This window comes from Uloborus diversus, chromosome 4 (genome assembly GCF_026930045.1).
Source record: "Uloborus diversus isolate 005 chromosome 4, Udiv.v.3.1, whole genome shotgun sequence".
Classification (NCBI taxonomy): domain Eukaryota; kingdom Metazoa; phylum Arthropoda; class Arachnida; order Araneae; family Uloboridae; genus Uloborus; species Uloborus diversus.
Window position 1 is genome coordinate 84226486 of NC_072734.1, and position 22128 is coordinate 84248613.

At 34.2% G+C, this 22128-nt stretch overlaps 1 protein-coding gene across 1 annotated transcript in view; it reads right to left on the reverse strand.

Annotated features, from left to right (window-relative positions):
* Window positions 1–21011, reverse strand: part of LOC129220680 (spermatogenesis-associated protein 20-like) — a 37588-nt gene extending 16577 nt beyond the window's left edge. Inside the window, exons 1-7 of the mRNA XM_054855110.1 lie at window positions 20981–21011; window positions 19588–19742; window positions 17417–17563; window positions 14477–14681; window positions 13599–13729; window positions 8839–9018; window positions 7759–7965 (exon numbers count right to left, since the gene is read on the reverse strand). Coding sequence (XP_054711085.1) covers window positions 7759–7965; window positions 8839–9018; window positions 13599–13729; window positions 14477–14681; window positions 17417–17563; window positions 19588–19742; window positions 20981–20996 — 1041 coding nt within the window. The 5' untranslated portion in view covers window positions 20997–21011. The remainder of the gene's footprint in view (window positions 1–7758; window positions 7966–8838; window positions 9019–13598; window positions 13730–14476; window positions 14682–17416; window positions 17564–19587; window positions 19743–20980) is intronic.
* Between the last annotated feature and the right edge of the window lie 1117 nt (window positions 21012–22128).

Below are 22128 nucleotides of genomic sequence, written 5' to 3' on the forward strand. Positions count from 1 at the left end.
CAACGACCCTCGTGCTGTATCAGCTAAGTCTTTTGATGATTTAACAAAATTATTGATAGATAAATTCTCTGTGAAAACAAATTTTCAACAAGTGCAGGAAAATTTCTCTAATATAAGGCAGAAACCAAATCAGTCAGTTTCGGACTTAATCGAGCAAATTGAAATAGCTGCCACTAAATACATTGATGTCAGTGATCCTTCAGCTGAAATTCAGAAATTAAAGGAAAATTTAAAATATTCAAAGCTCTTAGAAGCCTTAAGGGGGGACATCAAAATTGAAGTCAAAAAACTCGGTCCAGTTAATTTTGAGGAAGCGGCAAAGTTTGCCAAAAATATAGAAAGTGCATTTAGCTCTGATGAGTATAGTGTTTCTAACATAAGCTGTCGCCCTAATATTGAGATTCAAACTTTACTTCAAAACCAAATAGAGACAAATAAGCAAATAAAAATTCTCACTGATCAGTTAAATCAGTTCAAAGAAAATTCTGTGCAGGTGAATAACACCCGCCAACAAAATTTACCAACCACATCTTGGGCCAATCCTTCTGTTCAGGAATTTATTCCTAGGTCCCATTTCACAACAAATTTTCAAAATGACAAAATTTCATGTCATATTTGTGGGAAACCACATCTCACCACCCAATGTTGGCATTACCCTACTAACACTAGTCAGCAGGGAAGTTCGTATAGTCAGCGGGCAAATTTATACAGTCATAGGGGCAGTAATTACAGCCAAAGGGGCAGTTTTAATGGGCATTCAACCAATAGGGGCAGTCGTAGATCTTTTACTAGTAGGCGAGGTCCTTTCAAACCCTACCAAAGAAATTCAAACTATGGGGGGAATTTAAACTAAAAGGGGGTTTTTGGCAGAAAAATAAGAAAATAGAACTAAGGGATCCCACAGAAACCCCACAAACAGAAGCAACCCTTAGTAATGACAGTAAAGAAAGTTCTCAAAACAAAAGAAAAAACTTAAAATCTGACGTAAATAGGGACCATCCTAAAATTTCTTCCATTGACAATGAGTCAGCTGAGAATTCTGAAATTCAGATTTTATCATCATGTAATACTCAAAATCCTTGCAGTTTACCATTAATTGAAATTAAATTTGGCAAACAGACTTACATTGCGCTTATCGATTCAGGTGCAAGCATCAGCTTAGCTCAGGCTGACATATTATCTAAAATAAAAGAAGTTGCAAAGGTGGAGTATGTCTCCCGTTCAGTCAAAATTCAACTTTTGAACAGCTCCACCGTTCCTTACATGTAACCTGTCTTTCAAAATAGACACTAAATGGTTCAGGAACCTATTTTTCGTCACTCAAAACAACTGGGGCTACAATTATCAGTTCATATTAGGATATGATTTCTTACAGAGAAACAAGTTGATAATTGATCCTGCCAATAACAGGCTTATCATGGACAATAATCACTTCAAATTTTTTGACCCTGACACTGAACCTGAAAATAATCAGACTCCCAATGACACCGATTTGGACAAATGTATATACAATGCTAAAGTTGTTCACAATATAACTATTTTGCCAGGAAATTTTGAGGTAGTGAAACTTGCAATCCCAGAAAAAATGCAGATGCACAAACAGGTCTTGCTCACCCCAAAAACAAATAGAATTGGTTATCGAATCAGTGATTCCATTCACACAACCACCTGTGACAATTTTATTTATACAATTATCGAGAATGACACTGCGAAGAAAATCAAAATCAGGAAAAAAACAATTGTTGGGACACTCGAACCTTTCAATGAAAATAATTTAGTGAAACCCACAGAGGAGCAAATTTTTCAGGTCAACAATTTAAATACCCAGGATATTGACAGTTTGAGGAAAGAAGAATTAAAGGAGTCTGACTTTGATTTAAATCACCTTAATGAAAATGATAGAAAGGAAGTTTTGAAGTTGTTGATGGATAATTACTCTGTTTTTTCAAAAAGTTATGCCACACTTGGTCTGACAGACGCCGTTACCCCCTGAATTCAAACTTCTTCACAATTTTCCTTTGCAGACAAAGCCCTACCCCATTCCTAAAGTTGCAAAACAGTTTGCTCAGAGGGAGATTGCCCAGCTCCTGGAAGCCAAGTTGATCGAACCAAGCACTAGTTCCTATACTTTCCCTGTACTTTTTGTCAGGAAAGGCAGTCATCCCAACCAAGATTCCAAAGAATTGAAATTTCGCATGGTAATAGACTACAGGTTATTAAATAGCATAACTGAATCCTTCAAAATATGCCTTCCTAAAATTGCTGAAATCATACAAAATATTGCTGGTCAGAATTATTATTGTGTTTTGGACCTTAAGTCTGCCTTTTTCCAAATTAAACTTCAGGATCAGGATAAGGAAAAACTTGCTTTCTGCTCTGAAATTGGCAATTTCCAGCCTTGCCGCTTGCCGTTCGGTGCCAAAAATTCCACTTCTTTCTTCCATTTGGCCATATCTAAATGTTTAAATGGCCTGACAGGCAAAAATGTTCAATTCTTCTTGGATGATATCATATTGGCTTCTTCATCACTCCCTGAAATGCTCAAATTGTTAAGTGATGTTTTCCATCGACTGAGATTATTCAACTTGACATTAGACCCTGCTAAAATGCAAATATGCAAAAACAAAATTGTGTACTTGGGCTACACCCTTGATAAACATGGGTATTCTCCATCGGAGGAAAACATCAATAAGATTTTGTCTTTTCCCAAACCCAAAGATCTTCAAACCCTTCAATCATTTCTGGGAATGGTGAATTATTTTCGGCATATGATTTTTAATTTTTCAAAAGTAATTGAACCTTTAACCAATCTAACCAAAAAAAAACACACCTTTTATTTGGAACTCTGAATGTCAAAATGCCTTCGACACATTGCAGGACACAATACTCAAGAAGCCTGTATTAAGAAATTTGAACCCTAATGAGGAATTGTATCTTGTGACTGATGCTTCTCAGCAGGCAATATGTGGCATATTAATGCAAAAGGATAAGGGAAAATTCTATCCCATTGAATTTTACTCAAGAAAATTGTCAGGTGCTGAATCCCGTTATCCTTCAATTAGGCGTGAACTCTTGGCAATTTTTGCATCCGTAAAACATTTTCATGAAAATTTGTATGCAAAACCCTTTACAATTTTAACCGATGCAAAGGCACTAACGTATCATCTGAAGTTAGAAAAACAACCTGACATTGTTGCACGTTGGTTATTATACCTGCAGCCTTTTGATTACAAAATTTCACATCTGCTCGGTTTCAGAAACCCAAGTGATTATTTGACCAGATGCATTGACGACACTGTAAAAATAAATAACATAAATGTCTTTGCATTAAAAAATCATATCACACATGAAATCATAAGGCAGCATCAGGAAAGGGATACTTTTGTATCTGGTATCTTACAAAAAATTCAAAACAACACTCTGACCCCTAAGGAACCCTATTTTGTCGACTCACACACCAATGTTGTCATGATCAAACATACAAACCCAAAGGGAAAAAATAAATCAATTCATAATAAAATCTTAATTCCGCGCTCACTTATAACAACTTGCTTAGAAAATGCACATGCACCACACTTCGGTGTCAAAAAGACGTATGATTTTCTTTATCAAAAATTTTTTTGGGCAGGGATGTTTTCGGATACTAAGAGTTTTTGTGACAACTGTTCTAAATGTCTGGAAAATAAGTCTAGAAGCACAAAAACAAAATGTGCATTGATTCCAAAGAGTCATTTGGCCCCAAATGAGATCTTAGCAATCGACTGTGTTGGGCCTCTGCCTCGTAGCTATGACAATAAGAATTACATCCTAACAATTGTCGACCACTATTCTAGGCATTTGGAGGCAATCCCTTTACAAAACATCAAAACCCCTGCCATAATAAAGGCTATGAATGGTTACTTTTCCCGATTTGGTCTATGCAAAATTTTGTTATCTGACAACGGTCCAAATTTTCGCTCTAAAGAATTCGAGGATTATTTACAAAATTTGCAAATTAATCACAGAAAATCCTCTATATATCATCCGGAATCAAATGGCTTGATTGAACGAATACACTTGTCTTTAAAACAGAGTCTCTCGGCAATGTCTGAGAAAGTATTCGAGTGGCCAGACAGACTACTTTTTTTTAAACTCCATTACAACAATTCTGTCCATGCAGTCACACAGTTTGCTCCTGCTGAATTGTTTTTGGGGAGAAAACTGAATATGCCATTCAGCAATTTTGAACAACCCCAAACGGTCGAAAGTCATTCTGTGTACATAAAAAAGTTAAATGAACACTTTGCTGAAGCAAAAAAAATTGTGCAGGAAAATGAGCAAGGATACTTCGAAACTGCAAACAAACAAATCAAAGGCAGGAAAAAGCCTATTTTCAAATTAGGGGACAAAGTATATTTAAAGAACTTCCATGGCTCAACTGCATTAGGCAGTAAAAATTCAGGGCCCTATGAGATAACACGTACAATCAGAAATGATAATTATATCATTCAAAAAGATGATAAAGAAATGAAAGTACATGTGAGCAAATTAATCCCCATTCATGAATTGCGTCCAAATTTGCAGCACTAATTTGCTTTGATCTTTGTGTTCCCTTCGCCGTGTCATGTCCTTATTGCTGCACTCTGGTATAGGGAAGAAAAAGTGAGGAAAATACCAAAATTTGTTTTCCTGTAAATGTAATTTTTGGCCAAAATTACATTTTCCTTCGGTTTGATAGCTGGCTGGTTCCGTGTTTGACTGATCAGGAATATAACAAAAAAAAAAAAAAAATGTTGTAATTCAGCAACAAATTTTTTTTTTCCTTTTATTTTTCTTCTCTCTCGACCATAAGGTTTTGTGCAGTAATGTTGGCTAAAGTTGATACGTGCAATCGGGACATTTTAAACAAACGACATAATTTCGCAACCCAACGCTTTTAGTATTCCTCATGAGTTGATGACCGAATCTTATCAATAGCAAAATATGAGTTGCTGCATCATATGAAAATTTTGTATTTGTTTTTCTATTATATGTATACATTCAGTTTTATTCAAGAATTTTTCATTTAACATGTATGTCACCAATGCGACGAGCTCGTAGGATGTGCCTACCATGTTGACAGTGTAACACGCCTATTTTTTTGCTTTTAAGGGGGGGATAAATGTGACAACAAAACTTGTCACAATTTCAAATAATACCTCATACTGGAAATCAATTAACTCCATGCACCAGACCTAGATGTCAGCACCATACAGCGCATCGAATGAAAACCCGTTTTTCTCCCAGCCTATCTGGAGAGAGATCATTTTTTTCTCCTTCCCGCCACTTGCTCGGGTAGCCATAGAGAGACGCGGTCGGAAGAAGAGAGAGGCCTGGAAGAAGCGGAGAAAGAGAGAAGCCTTTTTTGGGTAGAATGACTCAAGTATGAAACAATAGAAGAAATCAACTCTCCCCCCAAAGGAACACCGTCTTCGGCCCAAGTGGAATTAGAATGCAGGCTTGAATAAGCCACATAGTGCCCGATGGAAGCAGATGGCGGCCAGAAACGAGCAACTCTGAACATCTGAAACATAGCCCCGGCACGACTGATCACGTGTGAAAATGGCGCAACGACTTCCCACCGCCTGAACTATCACCATATCCCCGGAGCAAAGAGCCTGGCACTGCGGAGCAGCCCCAGCGCAGCAGAGCAGCCCCTGCACGTGTGAAAATGGCGCAACGACTTTCCACCGCCTGAACTATCACCATATCCCCAGAGCAAAGAGCCTGGCACTGCGGAGCAGCCCCAGCGCAGCCGAGCAGCCCCTGCACGACTGAGCACGTGTGAAAATGGGGCAACGACTTCCCACCGCATGAACATTGCAGGATCCCCGGAGCAAGGGTAGGAAAACATCCTAGCACTGTTGGAGAAATGTCCGGCTCCCTCGCCGAGTAAAGGTGAAATCCGTGGCCGATAAGGCGAAGAATCTGTATCTAGTGCGCGTGTCACTCAAGCGAGGGCTCGTAGACGTCGATTCTACGGCCCGCGCGCGACCTAAGGTCGCTGCTATGCTCCAAAATACCTCCGGCGTCGTCGTACAAGTGTTTGATCTGGACTCTGTGGGTGAGATTGATTCCTTTTTGTTCATGTATATTTTCTCTTACCATGTTTAACCCCTAGGCACATGCATTTTACTTTCACCATGTTTGTTTAATCGGAATAATTTCTAAGGATACTATAATTTTCAATCATGCTCATTTTAAGATGTACACCTAGTTCGAGTTGTTGTAATGTCTAATGTCTCCTAGAGAGAATAAAGAAGTGTTTTTCTGACCTAACGTTAATCGTTTTTGATGCAGCCTAACTCATACTCCTAACTCCTGTAACCAGGAGATTCTTGTACTAACCACTATACGCAAACACTCCGCCCTGCTGGCGGTAAGTCAACACCCCAGCATAACAGTATCGAATCAGCAAAAATATTCTTCAAATTTTACCTGAAACTTCCCTCAGTTACATCTCTTTACCTTTTTTCTCTGATTTAAGAATATTATAGCCACAGTTTTATTAATAAAATGATTTATATTAAAACATGCACCAAGCACCAATAGAATATTATATGCTGATGACATATCATAATGCTGTTTTTACACAGTAACATAAATAGTATACTTTATTTCTGTAATGGGATTTTTACCTCAGTTTTGAGATAATGAAAGGGCTAAACCTCCAGCTGTTATTTAAATAAACATTTTAGCAGCCAATGTAAACCATATTCAGCTTTAACATGTCACTATTTGCCCACAGAGTCGTTCTGGCTATTCTGGGCTGGTGAGCCCAGAATAAGGACCAAACTGCAGCCTTTAGACACTATGACTGAACTGTTCTGCACTTGCAATTTTACCTCAGATCTGACTTGGGGTTTTAATTCTTAGCTTTATTTTTTATTCTTTGCAGATCTCTTGCTGGTATGCTAAAATATTTTTAGTTACCAGGATGAAGACATCCTCAGCTTATTTCATAGGCCAGAACTGGGTTATAGTCCACAACAGAAACAAAATTGTCTCTATGCTGTAACTAAGCAGCTTGGGATTTTCTAGCATAAGATTATTGTTTACAAACAAAATGCACAAATTTAACATATTTGTAGATTTGGGTTGCAATCTCCAACGCAATTCCAAACCCATCCACAAAAATGTGCTTTTTGTAATTTGACTGCTGGTAAGAAACACTAATTTCAAAGCAAATATGGATGAAAGCTAATATTATTTAAAATTTAAAAACATGTAGCTTAGCAAAGGCAAGAAACAAAATTTGTTCGACTATACAGGGTGAGTTTGATCAAATCTGCCATATGAAAGAGTAATAGAAGAGCCCAAGCAAAGCATAGAACCACCAATTATTGTGTCTAATTCTTAACCGTAACTGAGTAATGGTAGATATAAGGAAAATGAGTAAAAAACAAAATTCTTAGAAAACGACCAGTTTCTGAAATTTCTGTAGGCCCTACACACAAAATAAGTACATATTTGGAAAGAGCAGACTAAATCCTACAAAATGACTTTTCCCATCAAGATAGTTCCATTTTACAATGAGCTACAAGTTTTGAAATATTGGACACACTCAGAATTGAAATGGTAGCAACAATTTCAATCAACATTTTCAAAAACAACCGTATGAGCTACAATCGGGAAAATCTACCAATACTTGCCATTTCACTAGTTTCAAATGATACAACAACAAATCATATTGGGCTTCAAGTTCAGGAGAAATTTAACAGTAAACTAATGAATTCTTACTTGATAAGGATCTACATTTCCATCGGCTTCTACATTAAAGAATTTACAAAACACATCAGCTAATGTCAAGTTTGTTTCAGGCACTGTCTCTGTTAAATGCTCTCTTATTTCACTTTCCGTCCATACATAAAAAGCTCCTTCCTTCTTTCTTGCTGCAGACGCAGATGGCAAAGAATCTGCATCTTCAGCGCTATAAAATCCTCCATTCTGTTCAAAACATTTTATCACAGATTAATTCAAATTAAAGCAGGGCAAATGCATCTGTTAAATTAAGCATAAGAATTGATAAATGCAATGATAAATGAAGCACAAGTATGTTTATGTCAGGGACACACTGATGGACAGAGGTTAAGCCCCAGAACCCTATAAATAAGTAATATCAAGGAAAGAATATTGAACAGCATATCTGTATTTGAAAAGGATTTTCTAATATTTTATTCTTACTAATAAAAATTTTGTACTCTAATTACATGGAAAAAAATTGGCTTATTTCATAAAATTTAACATTTTTGGAAGAAAACTCCTTACATTTAGGTCTATTAAAGTTCACCCTTCACATACCTTAGTGTAAACTGTCTAGCATCATTTATATTCTGACTGAATCTTATAAAATTATACTAAAGCAAAGCTAAAACAAAATGAAATTGTTCTAAGCAAATTGAAATTCCCATAGGTAAACAGATTTATTGGCTCTTTTCTCTATACAAAAAGAGTTAATACACACTTCTTGATACCTATCAGGTCTTCAACAACTACATAACATGGTGAAGTAAACCAAAAAAAAAAAGGAACGGTATTCAATCACAAAACTTTTTAGTAATGAACTCAGAAAATTTTGTTCGTCTTGGCCAAAACCTGTACTTTAATGCATGCATTGTGCAGGATATTTTTAATATATTTAAACAGAAAGCCAAATTCAGCAAACAAAACATTCATTTTAGCCATGATTTTGTGTTAACGGTGGCTGTATTAAGAGGGTTTGGTGCCATACATTTACAATTGAAGAACCCAATATTTCTAAATTATATTTGTTTTAATTTAAAATGACTATATTTTTCTTCAAAGAATTAAAATACTTACCACATCCTTAAGGTCTCTAGAAACATATTCTAGAATATCTCGAGCCACATCTGCATAAAATTCATCTTTTGTGATCTGGTAAGCATCTAAATAAGAGGAAGCAAGTTGACCTTGGTCATAAAGCATTTTTTCAAAATGAGGTACATGCCAAAACTGATCTGTGGAATACCTATGAAAGCCCTTAAAACAAAAACAAAAAAAAATGTATTGTTAAAAGAGATCTAGAGTAAATGACAATTTTAAATTTTGCATAAAATTCACACAAAAAATTTAATTAAAAGCCTAACTAAAAATGAGGAAGCAAAATGCAAAGGGATGTAAGTGGACATTTTCAAGCTTTGAGTAAAACATGTTTAAAGATAATGTCACAGGTAGACTGTCATTGAAATTTTTTTCTAAATCACGCTGTATAGACTAGTACTTTATCTTGCCTCAAGACAGAGAAAAGGTTCACCTACCATTTTTACTAGTTATCTCCAAATTTTAAATTTTGTCACTTACATTCCTTTGCTTCTCGCTGCCTGTAATGAAATGATGCATAATATTTCATTTTATTATCAAGATTCAAGATAATTTTATGATAGTGACAAATATAGCTAGACATTGCTTTAGAAAATGGTCTGCACACTAAAATAAATTAGACTTACTGGCGCAACAGCCCAGGGCCAGCCAAGGTCTGTTGTGTCCATCTCCAGGGGTGGACTGGCCAGGTCGGCTAATCTGAGATCCCCAACTGGGTCAACCACCAAATGGGCTACTTCAAGCAATTTTTTTATTAAACTTAATACATTTAAATTCACACCTAACATTTTTTAAAGTGTCATAATTTTAAAAAAAAAGAAAGAAAGAAAGAAAAAAATATGCAATTTGTTTACTCTATGAGAAAAAATTGTTTGGAGGCAGGTTTTTTCCCGCCCATTTAAGTAGGGACCAAAGTAAATGAACCTGAAGTTTAACCGTGCAAATGATTTTCTCTCTTATCAACTTTCTCTCTAGTTTTTAGAGCTCTGGGGGCTGTGGCCCCCACCATTGAGGAAACGGGAGCGGGCCAGAGAAATTAGGGTCCGACAAAAAAAAAAAAAAGCGTTAAACACTTATATTTGTTCGTCTACAAACAAAAATTGAAGGGGCCTGCACCATTAGACAAAGCGGGCACCGGCCCTGCTATAAATGCGTGAGCCATGCTTGGGATGTTGATACATGAGCAGGGAAAAACTCCTTACATTTAGGTCTATTAAAGTTCACCCTTCACATACCTTAGTGTAAACTGTCTAGCGTCATTTATATTCTGACTGAATCTTATAAAATTATACTAAAGCAAAGCTAAAACAAAATGAAATTGTTCTAAGCAAATTGAAATTCCCGTAGGTAAACAGATTTATTGGCTCTTTTCTCTATACAAAAAGATTTAATACACACTTCTTGATACCTATCAGGTCTTCAACAACTACATAACATGGTGAAGTAAACCAAAAAAAAAAAAAAAAAGGAACGGTATTCAATCACTAAACTTTTTAGTAATGAACTCAGAAAATTTTGTACGTCTTGGCCAAAACCTGTACTTTAATGCATGCATTGTGCAGGATATTTTTGGGGGGTCATGCACAGGCCAGGGGAGAAGGGACACCTGTTGGCCCGTTTCCAAGCCTGATGGAGGTCTGCGATTTTTCAAATGAGGGGTGAAATATATGAAAAACATAGGGGTAAACAAGATTGAAGTGGGGGGGGGGGGGGTGTAAAAGTCATTTGTGACAGGACCCAAAATTTCTGTGCACATCCTTGGTATTCACTGTTGTGACTATTCAATAAAATGCTGTCAGTTGGCAAGATATTTCATTGGTCTATTGTAAATTATCGCTATACAAGTATTTTCATCTCAGAATGGCATACGTGAAAGCAAGTCTGGAGAACGATAAACTGAATCTGAAACAGGACAAAATTTCGACTTAGTAGGGAGAGCTCAGGAAGTTAAGCGGATTTAGGATTGCAACTAAGGAGGGAGGGGGGGGGGCAAGTTTTTTTTTTTTTTTTTTGATCAACATTAGTTGTAATCAGGGTCAGATTGAGACTTAACAGGGTTCCTAGGTATTTCAGATATGAGGTCTCTTTGTAGTCCTAAAGTCACCAATGATAGTCTAAAGTCTACAATTGTGGACTTTGATGCAAGAACCAGTTTAGTCCAAACTTTTTTTTTTAAATTCATTTTTGTGTGTGGAGGATATAGAAGTTCCGATTGGTGCAACAGTGGGGACACAAATGTAAGCTCAGAGAAATGTAAGCTAATAAATAATGTGAGAAAGATATTAGTCTTTCTACCAGACAATGATATTATTTGTTATTATTTGTTGGTCTTACTAAAAATGAGTGAGTCTGGACTTACCTGCTTCTTGCATCAAGGCCCTCAATAGTGTTTTTCAAACTTAAATATCGAAAAATTGCCTAAGGTCGAAAAGTCTTTGAATCTTCCCCATTCCCTTAAAATCACTAAAGATAGCTTAAAATTTCACTTTTAAAATTTTCGAGGGAGAGCTCTGTAGCCCTATTATCTGCACTATAGCCTAAAAAGGACTTCAGTTTCAGAAAAAAATGCCCAGAGGGAACTAATCTTTCCCCCAGACCAAAAAAGGGGCAGTGCACTTTCAGATAAAAGTGTACTTTTTAAGAGAAATTTTGTAAAACAAAAAAAAGGTGCTTCTTTTATTTTTTGGTTTTCTAAGTACATACAAAGCTTAAGTGTTTTTGATTGTAATTACTTTTAAAATATTGAAAAGTTTTTTGATGTTTAGTTTTAAAAGTAATGCAAAAAACATTCAGATATATTCTAATCAGATTCTTGTGGATAAGTTATTGAAATGAGAGAGTGACGTTTCAAGGACAGGCTTGCAAGAAGCTTTACCTTTTGAACAGAAATTTGCTTTTGTGAAGTTTTGTTTAAACTTTTAAGGGGTAAGAAGGGTTGATCAAGTTAGGGATCAAAGTTTAGCCTAAAAGCGGAAGGGCATGGCTGCCTCTTAAAAAATCTTGGGGAAAACTCAGGAAACCTGTCCCTTTTCCTTTTAATGCTATCTAACATATTATAAGATTATGTTTTTAAAACTTCAATGGCAAAAAATTTTGAAGGAGAGTTGCCGGATTACCTATAGTAACTAAATGTAGTTTAAAATTGGTAGAGTATACTGCAGTTTTTAAATGCTTCCAAATGAGATCACTGAGATTCCTTCTCTCTCAAACGTGACCAATAATAGTTTTGCATTTTTTAATAGTTCAAAGTTGAAATGTTTTCATAGAGAGCTTCAGATGCTTCCATGTTCCATTAATTTTACCAAGGGTAACTTAAAATTGTATTTCTAAAACTTCCTACTCTGGAGAATTTCTGAGAAGAGCCCTGGACATTCTACTGTAAACAAAAATAGACTAAAATTGACATTAATTTTGATTTTTTTAAAAAAAAGCAAAAAAAAAAAAAATAATAAAATCATGGTGAAACCCCTTCTTTTCCCTCCCCACAACGTTACCAAAAATTGCAAAATTGGGTTTTTCACATCAGCTTTGAAAATATCGCTTTGGAAGGGAACTAGAATCCCTTCTACGAATTCTTTTCTCCTTATGCCTATATAGATCAACCAATTTCGGAAAATTTTCGGGGGAATTAACCTGATTCCTCCCTTTAATGGTGTCCTTTCTGGTTGTCAGTATAGAAGCCAAAGATGTGCCATTTCTGACTTACAATCATTAGTATCCTTCTTTGAAGGCACATAAAACATGTATCAGTTAACTTTACTTTACACTTCACAGTTTTCTTTTTTTAGAACTTTAAAACTTGATTTAGAAACTTAAAGGAAAATAGGATTTAGCGGTTGCTTAATGCCTTTGCTCTACTCGGAAGAATCGAAATCCAGTACTGGTTAATTTAACTTTTGTAATTTAGAGGTGGACCAAAGTACTCTTTTGCCGACTGAGTCAAAGTCAGCCAGTCCGCCCCTGTCCATCTCACTATCAGTTTACAAGACTGAGGATTTCACATTAAAACAAAACATAAATACAGCAACACAGTCACATACAGTAATTATACAGGACATCAATAAATATACAGCATGCAATGAAAACTATTTGCTATGTAAGTACATAACAGTTCTTTCTATAAACAGTTCCATTTATTTCAAATCTATCTACTACAACAAGCATAGTACATTACTAAAACAAATATTAAAAGTTTTTGTTAATTTGGCATTCGACCTAGTCTTCTTCTCTGAAATCAATACCACATTATTTACCTAATTAAATTTAATAACAGAAATTATTAAAATATCAATGTCAATCTTTATAATTTTTGACTTCCTTTATGGACGATTGTTTAACTTATTTAATCTGGATTCACCATCAGATATTAACCTTAAATCCAATTTGCCATTTAATGAGCTTTCTCTAACATGTCATTCATATAAATCTTTTTGACATACTGATAACGTTTAGGTATTTAACCTTTATGGAGGATAGCACATACCATAGGAATAGGAAACCCCTATAGTATGGCCCCCAATCAGGAAGTTTTAATGAGGAAAAAAAGTTTGATATTTTTGCATACAGAGTCATAATTACAATCAATAATTGACAAAATATATCGGATTAGTGTTCCAGAAACTTCCCTTCTTCTCTGCAATAGCAATACCTATAGCATCCCTGGAACTTAACTCATATTTTTTAATAGCTTCTACTTTCTTTATTTGTATTTAAAAAGGTATTTTATAACTTTTAATCACCTTTGCAATGTGGTCATGAATTCCTCCTCGGGCCATCATTTTCAAAGTATGAAGTGCCATCTCTAGAGATTCCTTACCATCTTTAGACTCAGGATTAGCAGCAAAAGCACGAAACAAGAAATTAAAGATAACTGTAAAATGATATGCCACTATCAATAATCTAAAGCTTGCTCACATAAACTACATAATCTAATTTCATAAAACATTTCAATATAAAAACAGAAGTAAGAGAACAGAACAGTTAATTTTAGATTTAAAACAGAAATGAGGCAAACAGAAATCGGAAGTTTAAGGTTTTATACAACAGCACTGTAAGTATGTATCAAATATAAATACAATAAAACCTTGCTATTGTGTCACCTGTCAAACTTTCTACAAAAAGTCATTACGAGTGTTGCAACATCTTCAGAAAAATGCTTAAATTTTAGTTTATTATACTAATATGATTAAATTTAATAGATTAATTAATAACTTGACCTCTTAAATAGTCTCAGCTAAGCTAATTTTAAATTATCTAGACCATTTGAAATTTAAAAATCCAGATTCAGGACTTCATTTTTGTTCGTTTATTCTGACATGCAGATAGCTATCCTTAGATTGTTTTATTTTGAGCAAAAACCTTTATATTTTTGTAAAAGTGTGAGGATAAAAACTGCTGAACAGTAAGGATTGAACATTTAACAAAAGGGTATCAAAGTCACTTATCAGTTCATGAAGTGGTATTTATTTGAGTTACCAAAAAGAGTTGTATCTCATTTATAGCACATGCAAAACAAGGAGTATCCAAAATAAAAGATGCTAAATAATCTATAAAATATTTGATCATTTACTTCGCCAAATCAAAAACTAATAAAAGTGATGTGGGTGAAATCTAATACCTGGTTGCGGAAATTTCGGAGCACTTCCAAATCCACCATAAGCTTTGTCATATGACTGAATCAATTCTGAAACACAACTTTTTACACATTCTAAACTAGGAGGTGCTTTCCCAGATTCAGAAAAAGCTTTGAGGCTCATTGACTGTATTATAATCTCAAGAATACGACTTCCTTGATCCAAAACTTTGTCTTTATTTATTTTCCACTAGAACAAAAAAATAAATAAATAAATTCAGTGTAGCGAAAAAATGATAGTTACAAATACAAGTAACTTCCAAATTTGAAATAATTTTTAGCATTTAATAAACTTTACCTCCAGATGCTCAAATTGGAAATAATAACCTGCAGGTAAAAAGCATTTTTTGCCACTATATGTATCAATTTATTTGTATCTTCCTTTTTCTTTCTTTTTCATGAATATTGAAACAGACAGGTTAGACTGCAGTACATACCCTGTTTCAGCAAATTTCTTTGTTTAATGCCATTGTGATCAATACTTGCTGCCATAGCTTTATGATTGTGCTGAAAGTAGGTTACACTATACTGATACTGTATAAATTTGTAAGGATGACCAGTGGCACAGCCAGAAAATTTTTCTAGGAGGGGTTTTTAAAATCCAAAACTGTTGCTTTCTTTCCCATTCATTTACAATGTGTAATTATTCAATATCAAAGAATTTCTACAGATTAAAAATTATTCACTCAATTCAAAGTACTAGCTTAAAAACAATTAATAATTCATATAGATATCACTATGAAACAAAGAAAGTGGGAAAAAGCACAGAATATTTATCATTAGTTTCACTTTAATCTTATATTCATTGTTTGTGTTTTTTTTGCAAGATCATTTAAAGCCTCCTCCTCAAATACATTCATGTCTTTACAACATGTACATGGTCATACAACCATGTCTTTATGAATGTCAAATGCTAGCTAATAACAGTTTCGATCTTTTGTTGAGAATTAGTAAAGAGCCTCAGAAAATCGAATGCGGTAGGTTGTAGGCTTTCTCTCTCGATTTTCCTAAAAAGGATTTGTGCAGTGATGGAAGTGCTGAGATACCCTGTAGAGCTTTATTAACACCATTTTAGCTATCTTATAACGGCGGAGATGTGGGGTGCTCATCACGAAATATAACTTTAAAATTTAAAACCTTATAAGTAATTTCTGACTGCTTCCCAATCATTAAAAGTGGTAAGATATTTTGCTGAAACCCATTCCGCATGGAGAAGCTCAAATACTCTGCTTTTTTCCCTTGGTTTTAACAGAGGAAATGAAGGTGCTTGTGTTCTGGGAGGGGTTTTAGCCCCAAAATCACTCCCGTGACTGCGCCACTGAGGATGACTGATGGTTCTAATTCATTTCTATGAGTGAAAAAATGCAATCCTCACATAGATAATAGCGAATTCACTGATCGAGTAATGCTGGTGTCACCACCAATGAGACTCGCGTCACGGCATGATAATTTGATGTTATTTTTTGGTAATGTTTGACATGCAGGGAAGTGCTTTATTTTAACAAGGCTGAACTGGATCCGGTAACTGAACTGTTTTAATGGTAAGACTGTAATTTTAGGGGCATGAAGAAACAAAAAAGCGGTCAACTATCAAAATATCACCAAACCGGCAATACAGGCAAATGCTTTGTTCAAACGTAGAAGAAATTTTCCACCGTCATACCATGAGGGGCGATTTTCTAGTCCGTAAATAATGTTGAAAATTCATTATTATAGTGCACAGTAGTAACCAGATGAAGTCACAGTAAAAATATCCTTATTTGGAGTATTTCTCTGACCATTTCATGAATTTGAAGACATTACTGCAATATTTTTTTTCTTTTTTCGCTGTGATACCAAAAGTTTTGTCTTAGTAAATGCAGGTATGACTGGCATTTTATCATTCAGGAAAATTCCGATTCCATTCAATAAATAAAGAATCCCCCCCCCTTAAAAGTTCAAGTCTGGGGCACACCTGCTTGCAACATTTATGTTGAGGAGATTTTCTAATCTAATAATATTCCCTCAATATTTTCTTGAATATTTGTAGAGCGAGTTCTGGAAGAAGACTAATATACTATTTCAAACTTGAACAATGTTTATTAAACAACAAGATCTTTAGTTAAAAAAAACAGTCTGTAAATGATAAAATATACTAAAAACGTAATAATTAATTCCATCTCACATTTAGCTACAAACTACGGCACACCATGTGCTAGGTGCTATTATGTACAAGATGACTAATATAGAAATGATGAAATCTAAACTGCATGACTATCTACTAATCCTTTGATGTAAAATTATAAACCCATTAGAAAATAACCAACTATAAGCTAATGATATTCCAGAGAGGCGAGTGGCACGAACAAGCAAGTTCGAATGCCGACGAAGCAACCGCCTACGACAATGAGAGATCAGCAAAGAGAAACGAACCTAAACCTTGAACGGTTTAAATATCCCAAGGTCATTAGCATATCCGAGTCACGTGAACAGACACTCGTCAGTGCTATCCCTGAACACACGAGCCATCAAATTCCTTCTAGAAGCTTCTCTGTGACATCATTCACTACGGAGTTCCGCTCAGGTGAATGACAGTGAAAACAAACATTCGGTCGATTCCACCAACATAAATGAGTGCTGATAAGCATTTTCTCTCCCCAGTCATGCAGAATGATTGATAATATATTGCAAGTAACAAAAAACATACTCTTTTACTATTGTTGTTGTGAGGTGATGAGATAGGATTATCTACTGTTGTTGCTAACAGGCATTTATGCCTAACAATTTATAAATGTATTAGTTAACGTTAAATTTATTACCACAACAAAGAAAATACTTATGGGAAAAGTGTTAAACCAACAAAAGTACATAGAATGTTTATTAATTTTTTTGCAAACTTAATGCATAATAAAATGTTTTAAAGGGAGAAATAGATGCAATAATTACCTGTTGGGCAATGTGGTGCAAAATGGTTTTAAAGCCAGGTTGACCATAATAACGATCATCAGGAGGAAAGTATGTACCACCTAATATAGGTTTCAACTCTGGTGTTAACCAAACACTCATGGGCCATCCACCACCGCCTGTTGTAGACTAAAAAATAGTAAAATACAAAATTGGTCTAAAACTGACTGAGATAACTGATGAATGAAAAGCTACACAAAATACAACAAAATTAGAATTTTTCTACCATGGCAAAACTAATATAATACAATACAGGACTGATTCCCTTATTAACTAGATACAAATAGAATATTATTCTTTTGATGGCTGTAAATAAAATTTTTGAAGGAATACAATGTATATTACCGTGCTAAGTGCAAAAGTGATATCTGCAGTCGAGCTCAAAATGAAAAATTCATGACCAAAGTTTTCCAACTCATTTCTTTGATTTGTGACTGAATTAACGGTTCAACTCACGGTAGTTGTTTCGTAAATAACTTATCTAACCTACATAAGAGCGTATTTTTGTAAAAATCTTAATTTAATAATAATGTATGCAGTTACGACAAATTTTCTCTTCAAAATCTTTCCATATACTAGGTTAATTTTACAGTAAGCGATTATTACTATGCTATTTTAGGGGTATCTGCACAGATATGACAAAAATAGCTTAGTAAAACGCGCTTGATGCATCATTAAATGAGGCAGTGAGAAGCAAGGGATGCAAGTGGACATTTTTAAGTTTTGAGTAAAATGCGTATAAAAATTGCGTCCTAAGTAGGCTTTCATTGATTTTTTTTTTCTAAATCATGCTGTACAGCAGCACCTACCAGAGCGACTAGTACTATCTCTTGCCCCAAGATGGAGGAGGTGTTCACCTACCATGTGTGCTGGATATCTCCAAATTTTTAATTTTTCCACTTGCATCCCTTTGCTTCTCGCTATCCTAAATAATACTCTGCTTTATTTGGCCTTAGCTGCAGCTTTATATTTTGCCAATACAAATTTTTGGAATAACAGTGCCGAGAAATTACCGGAGGAAAGCCGCCAGATCCACTACCCTCACCAAAGACAGCCTAAATTTGTGTTTTAAACTTCAATTTCAAAAACTTTCGATGTAAGATGATTGAATCTCTTCCCTCTAACAACACCAACAAAGATAACCCGAAATTGCATGTTTAAAACTTCAGTTTCAGAAAATTTTCGGGAAGAGCACCAATCCTTCCTAAGCTACGGTCACAAAAAAGTTTCAAATTGATTTCAATTTTGAAAGAATTTTAGGAAAGAACTCCAACATATTACTTTCCCCTGAAGTCTCGAAAAAGTTCCTAATATTTCGATATTTGACGTCAATTTCGAAAATTTCTCCATGTACCTTGAATATACCTGACTCTTTTGTCCTTGCAACCGAACACAACCAAAGATTAACTAAAACTATTTTTCATATGCCAATTTCGATAACTTTCTCGGAGCAATCGCCCCCCCCCCTCCGTCCTTCCTCTGATGTCACTGAAGACAGACTATTAAATGCATTTTTACGACTAGCAAATTTTGGTATCTATTACTTTCTTCAAAGATATAAATTGTACCTAAGGAGTTTCTTACTATAAAATTTTTGTTCCATTTTGCAAGTTAATCATTTTTCTGTTTTTTTTTTTTTATTATTAGAACTTGGTATAGAAATTTGAAGAAAGATTTATATGGATGTTAAAGATTAGTCAAAATATGCAAATACCTCTTGAGGGGCGGCACATTAGGTCTTTGCACCCGGGTGGCCGACAACCTAGGATCGGCCCTGGACGTAAGTTATACCAAAATATAAAATGATAAACATTTGTTTGAATTTTGGCTTTATAGTATAAATCTAGTTGATTTAAGAATACTACATTATGTTAGCAGGATTTATTCTTCATTTGGTCCCACAAGTCCCCCCCCCCTCCTTTTTTTTCCCAAATTGATAGCTATGTTTGTAATTTGTCCTTCTGTTCATATCTATCATTTAAAACATTTAATTCATTCAAATAAACGAATGAATGAAGTATTTTGAATTGCGTATTCTATAGTATTTTAAATTGTAGCTTATCTGTAAATAAATGTAACCTAACAACTATTGGAAATGAAGTAATTTCATAGCTGAGCGACTACATACAAAATCTTTTATTTTATGAGATTACCTGTACAAATGTCATGTACACTTTATCGACATCAGGCCTTTCTTCTCTATCAACTTTGATGTTAACGAAATTTTCATTCATAGTTTGAGCTATTTCTTCATTTTCAAAGGATTCTCTTTCCATCACGTGACACCAGTGACAGGTTGAGTAACCAACTAAAACAATAAATTAAATTCATTTTTTTAACAAATGTTTCAAGGTGACAAGGAAATGTTATTCATGCATTTAGATTAAAAATAGTTTGTATTTAGCAAAAGAGATATCTCATATAATTAGATGAACAGCATATATGTAATGTGTAAATACATATTTCAGAGCTGATTTTTTGAAAAAATTCAACCGTAGCATAAGAAGCTGATGAATTAATATTCCAGATTTTATATTAATTTTATTACAAATAAATGCATTAAAAATCTATACAATAAGTGACTTTTATTGTGAATATAGTCTAATCAAAATTTTACAAAGTATGGAAGAATAGTGCAAGCCGGCAACTTTAGTAGTTAAGTTACGATTTCATTTGAAAAGTTTTGAAGTAGAACTTTTTTGAGTGAACTCAAATTTAGTGCTGAATTACATCTTCATGACATATTGTTTATGGAATATAGGGCATCACATCTACACAAAAATATGAATGTCACATAGCATGCGAAAAGATTTAAAACTAAGTTCTACATTAAACATATGACATTGTACACTATTGGTTTTTTTTAGTAGGAAAAAGGTTTCGAAAAATGATTAGCACCGCTTATACGTTTTTGGAGGTACTGTATGAAAAAAGCATACAATTGGAAAAACGTATAATAGGTATAGGTTAATGTATATTAGACTTTGTAGGGGACTAATTTTAAAAATGTATAATTCATAAAAACGTATAAAAGAGAAACGTATAAACGGTGCTCCACTGTATCTTTACTAATAATAAAGCTGAAAGTCTCTCTCTCTGGATCTCTGTCTGCCAGGATCTCTCTCTGTCCAGATCTCTGTCTGTCAGGATCTCTGTGACGCGCATAGCGCCTAGACTGTTCGGACGATTTTCATGAAATTTGGCACAGAATTAGTTTTTAGCATGAGGGTGTGCACTTCGAAGTGATTTTTCCAAAATTCGATGTGGTTCCTTTTCTATTCCAATTTTAAGAACAAAATTATCATAAGATGGACAAGTAAATTACGAAATTATCATAACGTGGAACCGTAACATGGGCACAAGCCAATTGGTGAGATACGAAATTATCATAACGTGGAACCGTAATAAGAGTACAAGCCAATTGGCGAGAAAATTCACCATACATTATTATTAATACACAGGCGAACCAAAAGACCTTTTAATTTTTCTATTACGGGTAAAGCCGTGTGGGTACCACTGGTACACAATTAAATTTTAAGCTCATACCTGAGAGAAATATCATTTTGTCCTCCTGAACAGCTTTTTCAAAGGCCTCAGTGCCCCATGGATACCTAAAAGTAATATTTACAATAATAATTCAATTAGAAAGCTTTACATCATGACAGAGAAGAGTAGGCATTTAAAAAAATAACTGTATGGATTATTAAACAATCCTTATCTGCAAACACATATAAAACAATTAGAAATTTATATTTCACTCTCAAAATTTTATTAAAAATCTGAGATTACTGAGTAAGACCACTTAAATCAGCACAAAATCCAGATTTTCCTCATAATATTATTCTTCCAACAATCAGAGTTCGCTGACATATATCAGTCGATATATATCATGATGTATCAAGATATATACTGAATATTTATTTGGAAAATATTATGATATTTTTGATATTTATTTTTTCAACTATGGTATTTCCAATATAAGAATTATATTAATCATAGTAATATTGCTCATTTAATTTTAAAAACAACCAAAAAGTTATGAACTAGATTTTTATGATGTATTTATACATCATTGATATAACAAAGTGATTTAATATTCCTTTTCTATTTTATATTTATAAAATTAATCAGTAATGTAACAATCTTAATTCATATTAAAAGTGCCTAATGAAATATTAATCGTTGGTCAGAAAAAAAGAGTATCTTATGACTGTACATCGACTAATGCATATTTTTTATTTCTAAATCTTATAACTGCAAAAGTACCTAACAGAAGAAAAATGAGTGAAACATCTAATGCTAAATTAACTCCATAATTGATTAAAATGTTCAATGAAAAATGTTAGATATAATGAAAAAAAAAAAAAAAACTTAATTTTATGTCTGCATATTGTAATAAAAAGAGTGGTTTGAGGAAGATTTACTATTTTGAAGACTTTAGTTTGTGCTGATTGAAAATATCTGATACATATCAAAACATCGGATATTTCTGAAAATATCAGATTTTCGAACCCTGTCAACAATTAATTTCTATACAAAGCAAAATGCTCAATAACTGAGAAGGGATACTTTAAATACTTTACCAATTGACTGGGTTTGATGCATGCTGAAGTAAATAAGGAGATTTTTCATGAGCAAGTCTATTTTGAAAACTTTTTTCTTTTTCTTGGTTTGTATTATCACCAGTGCCTTCT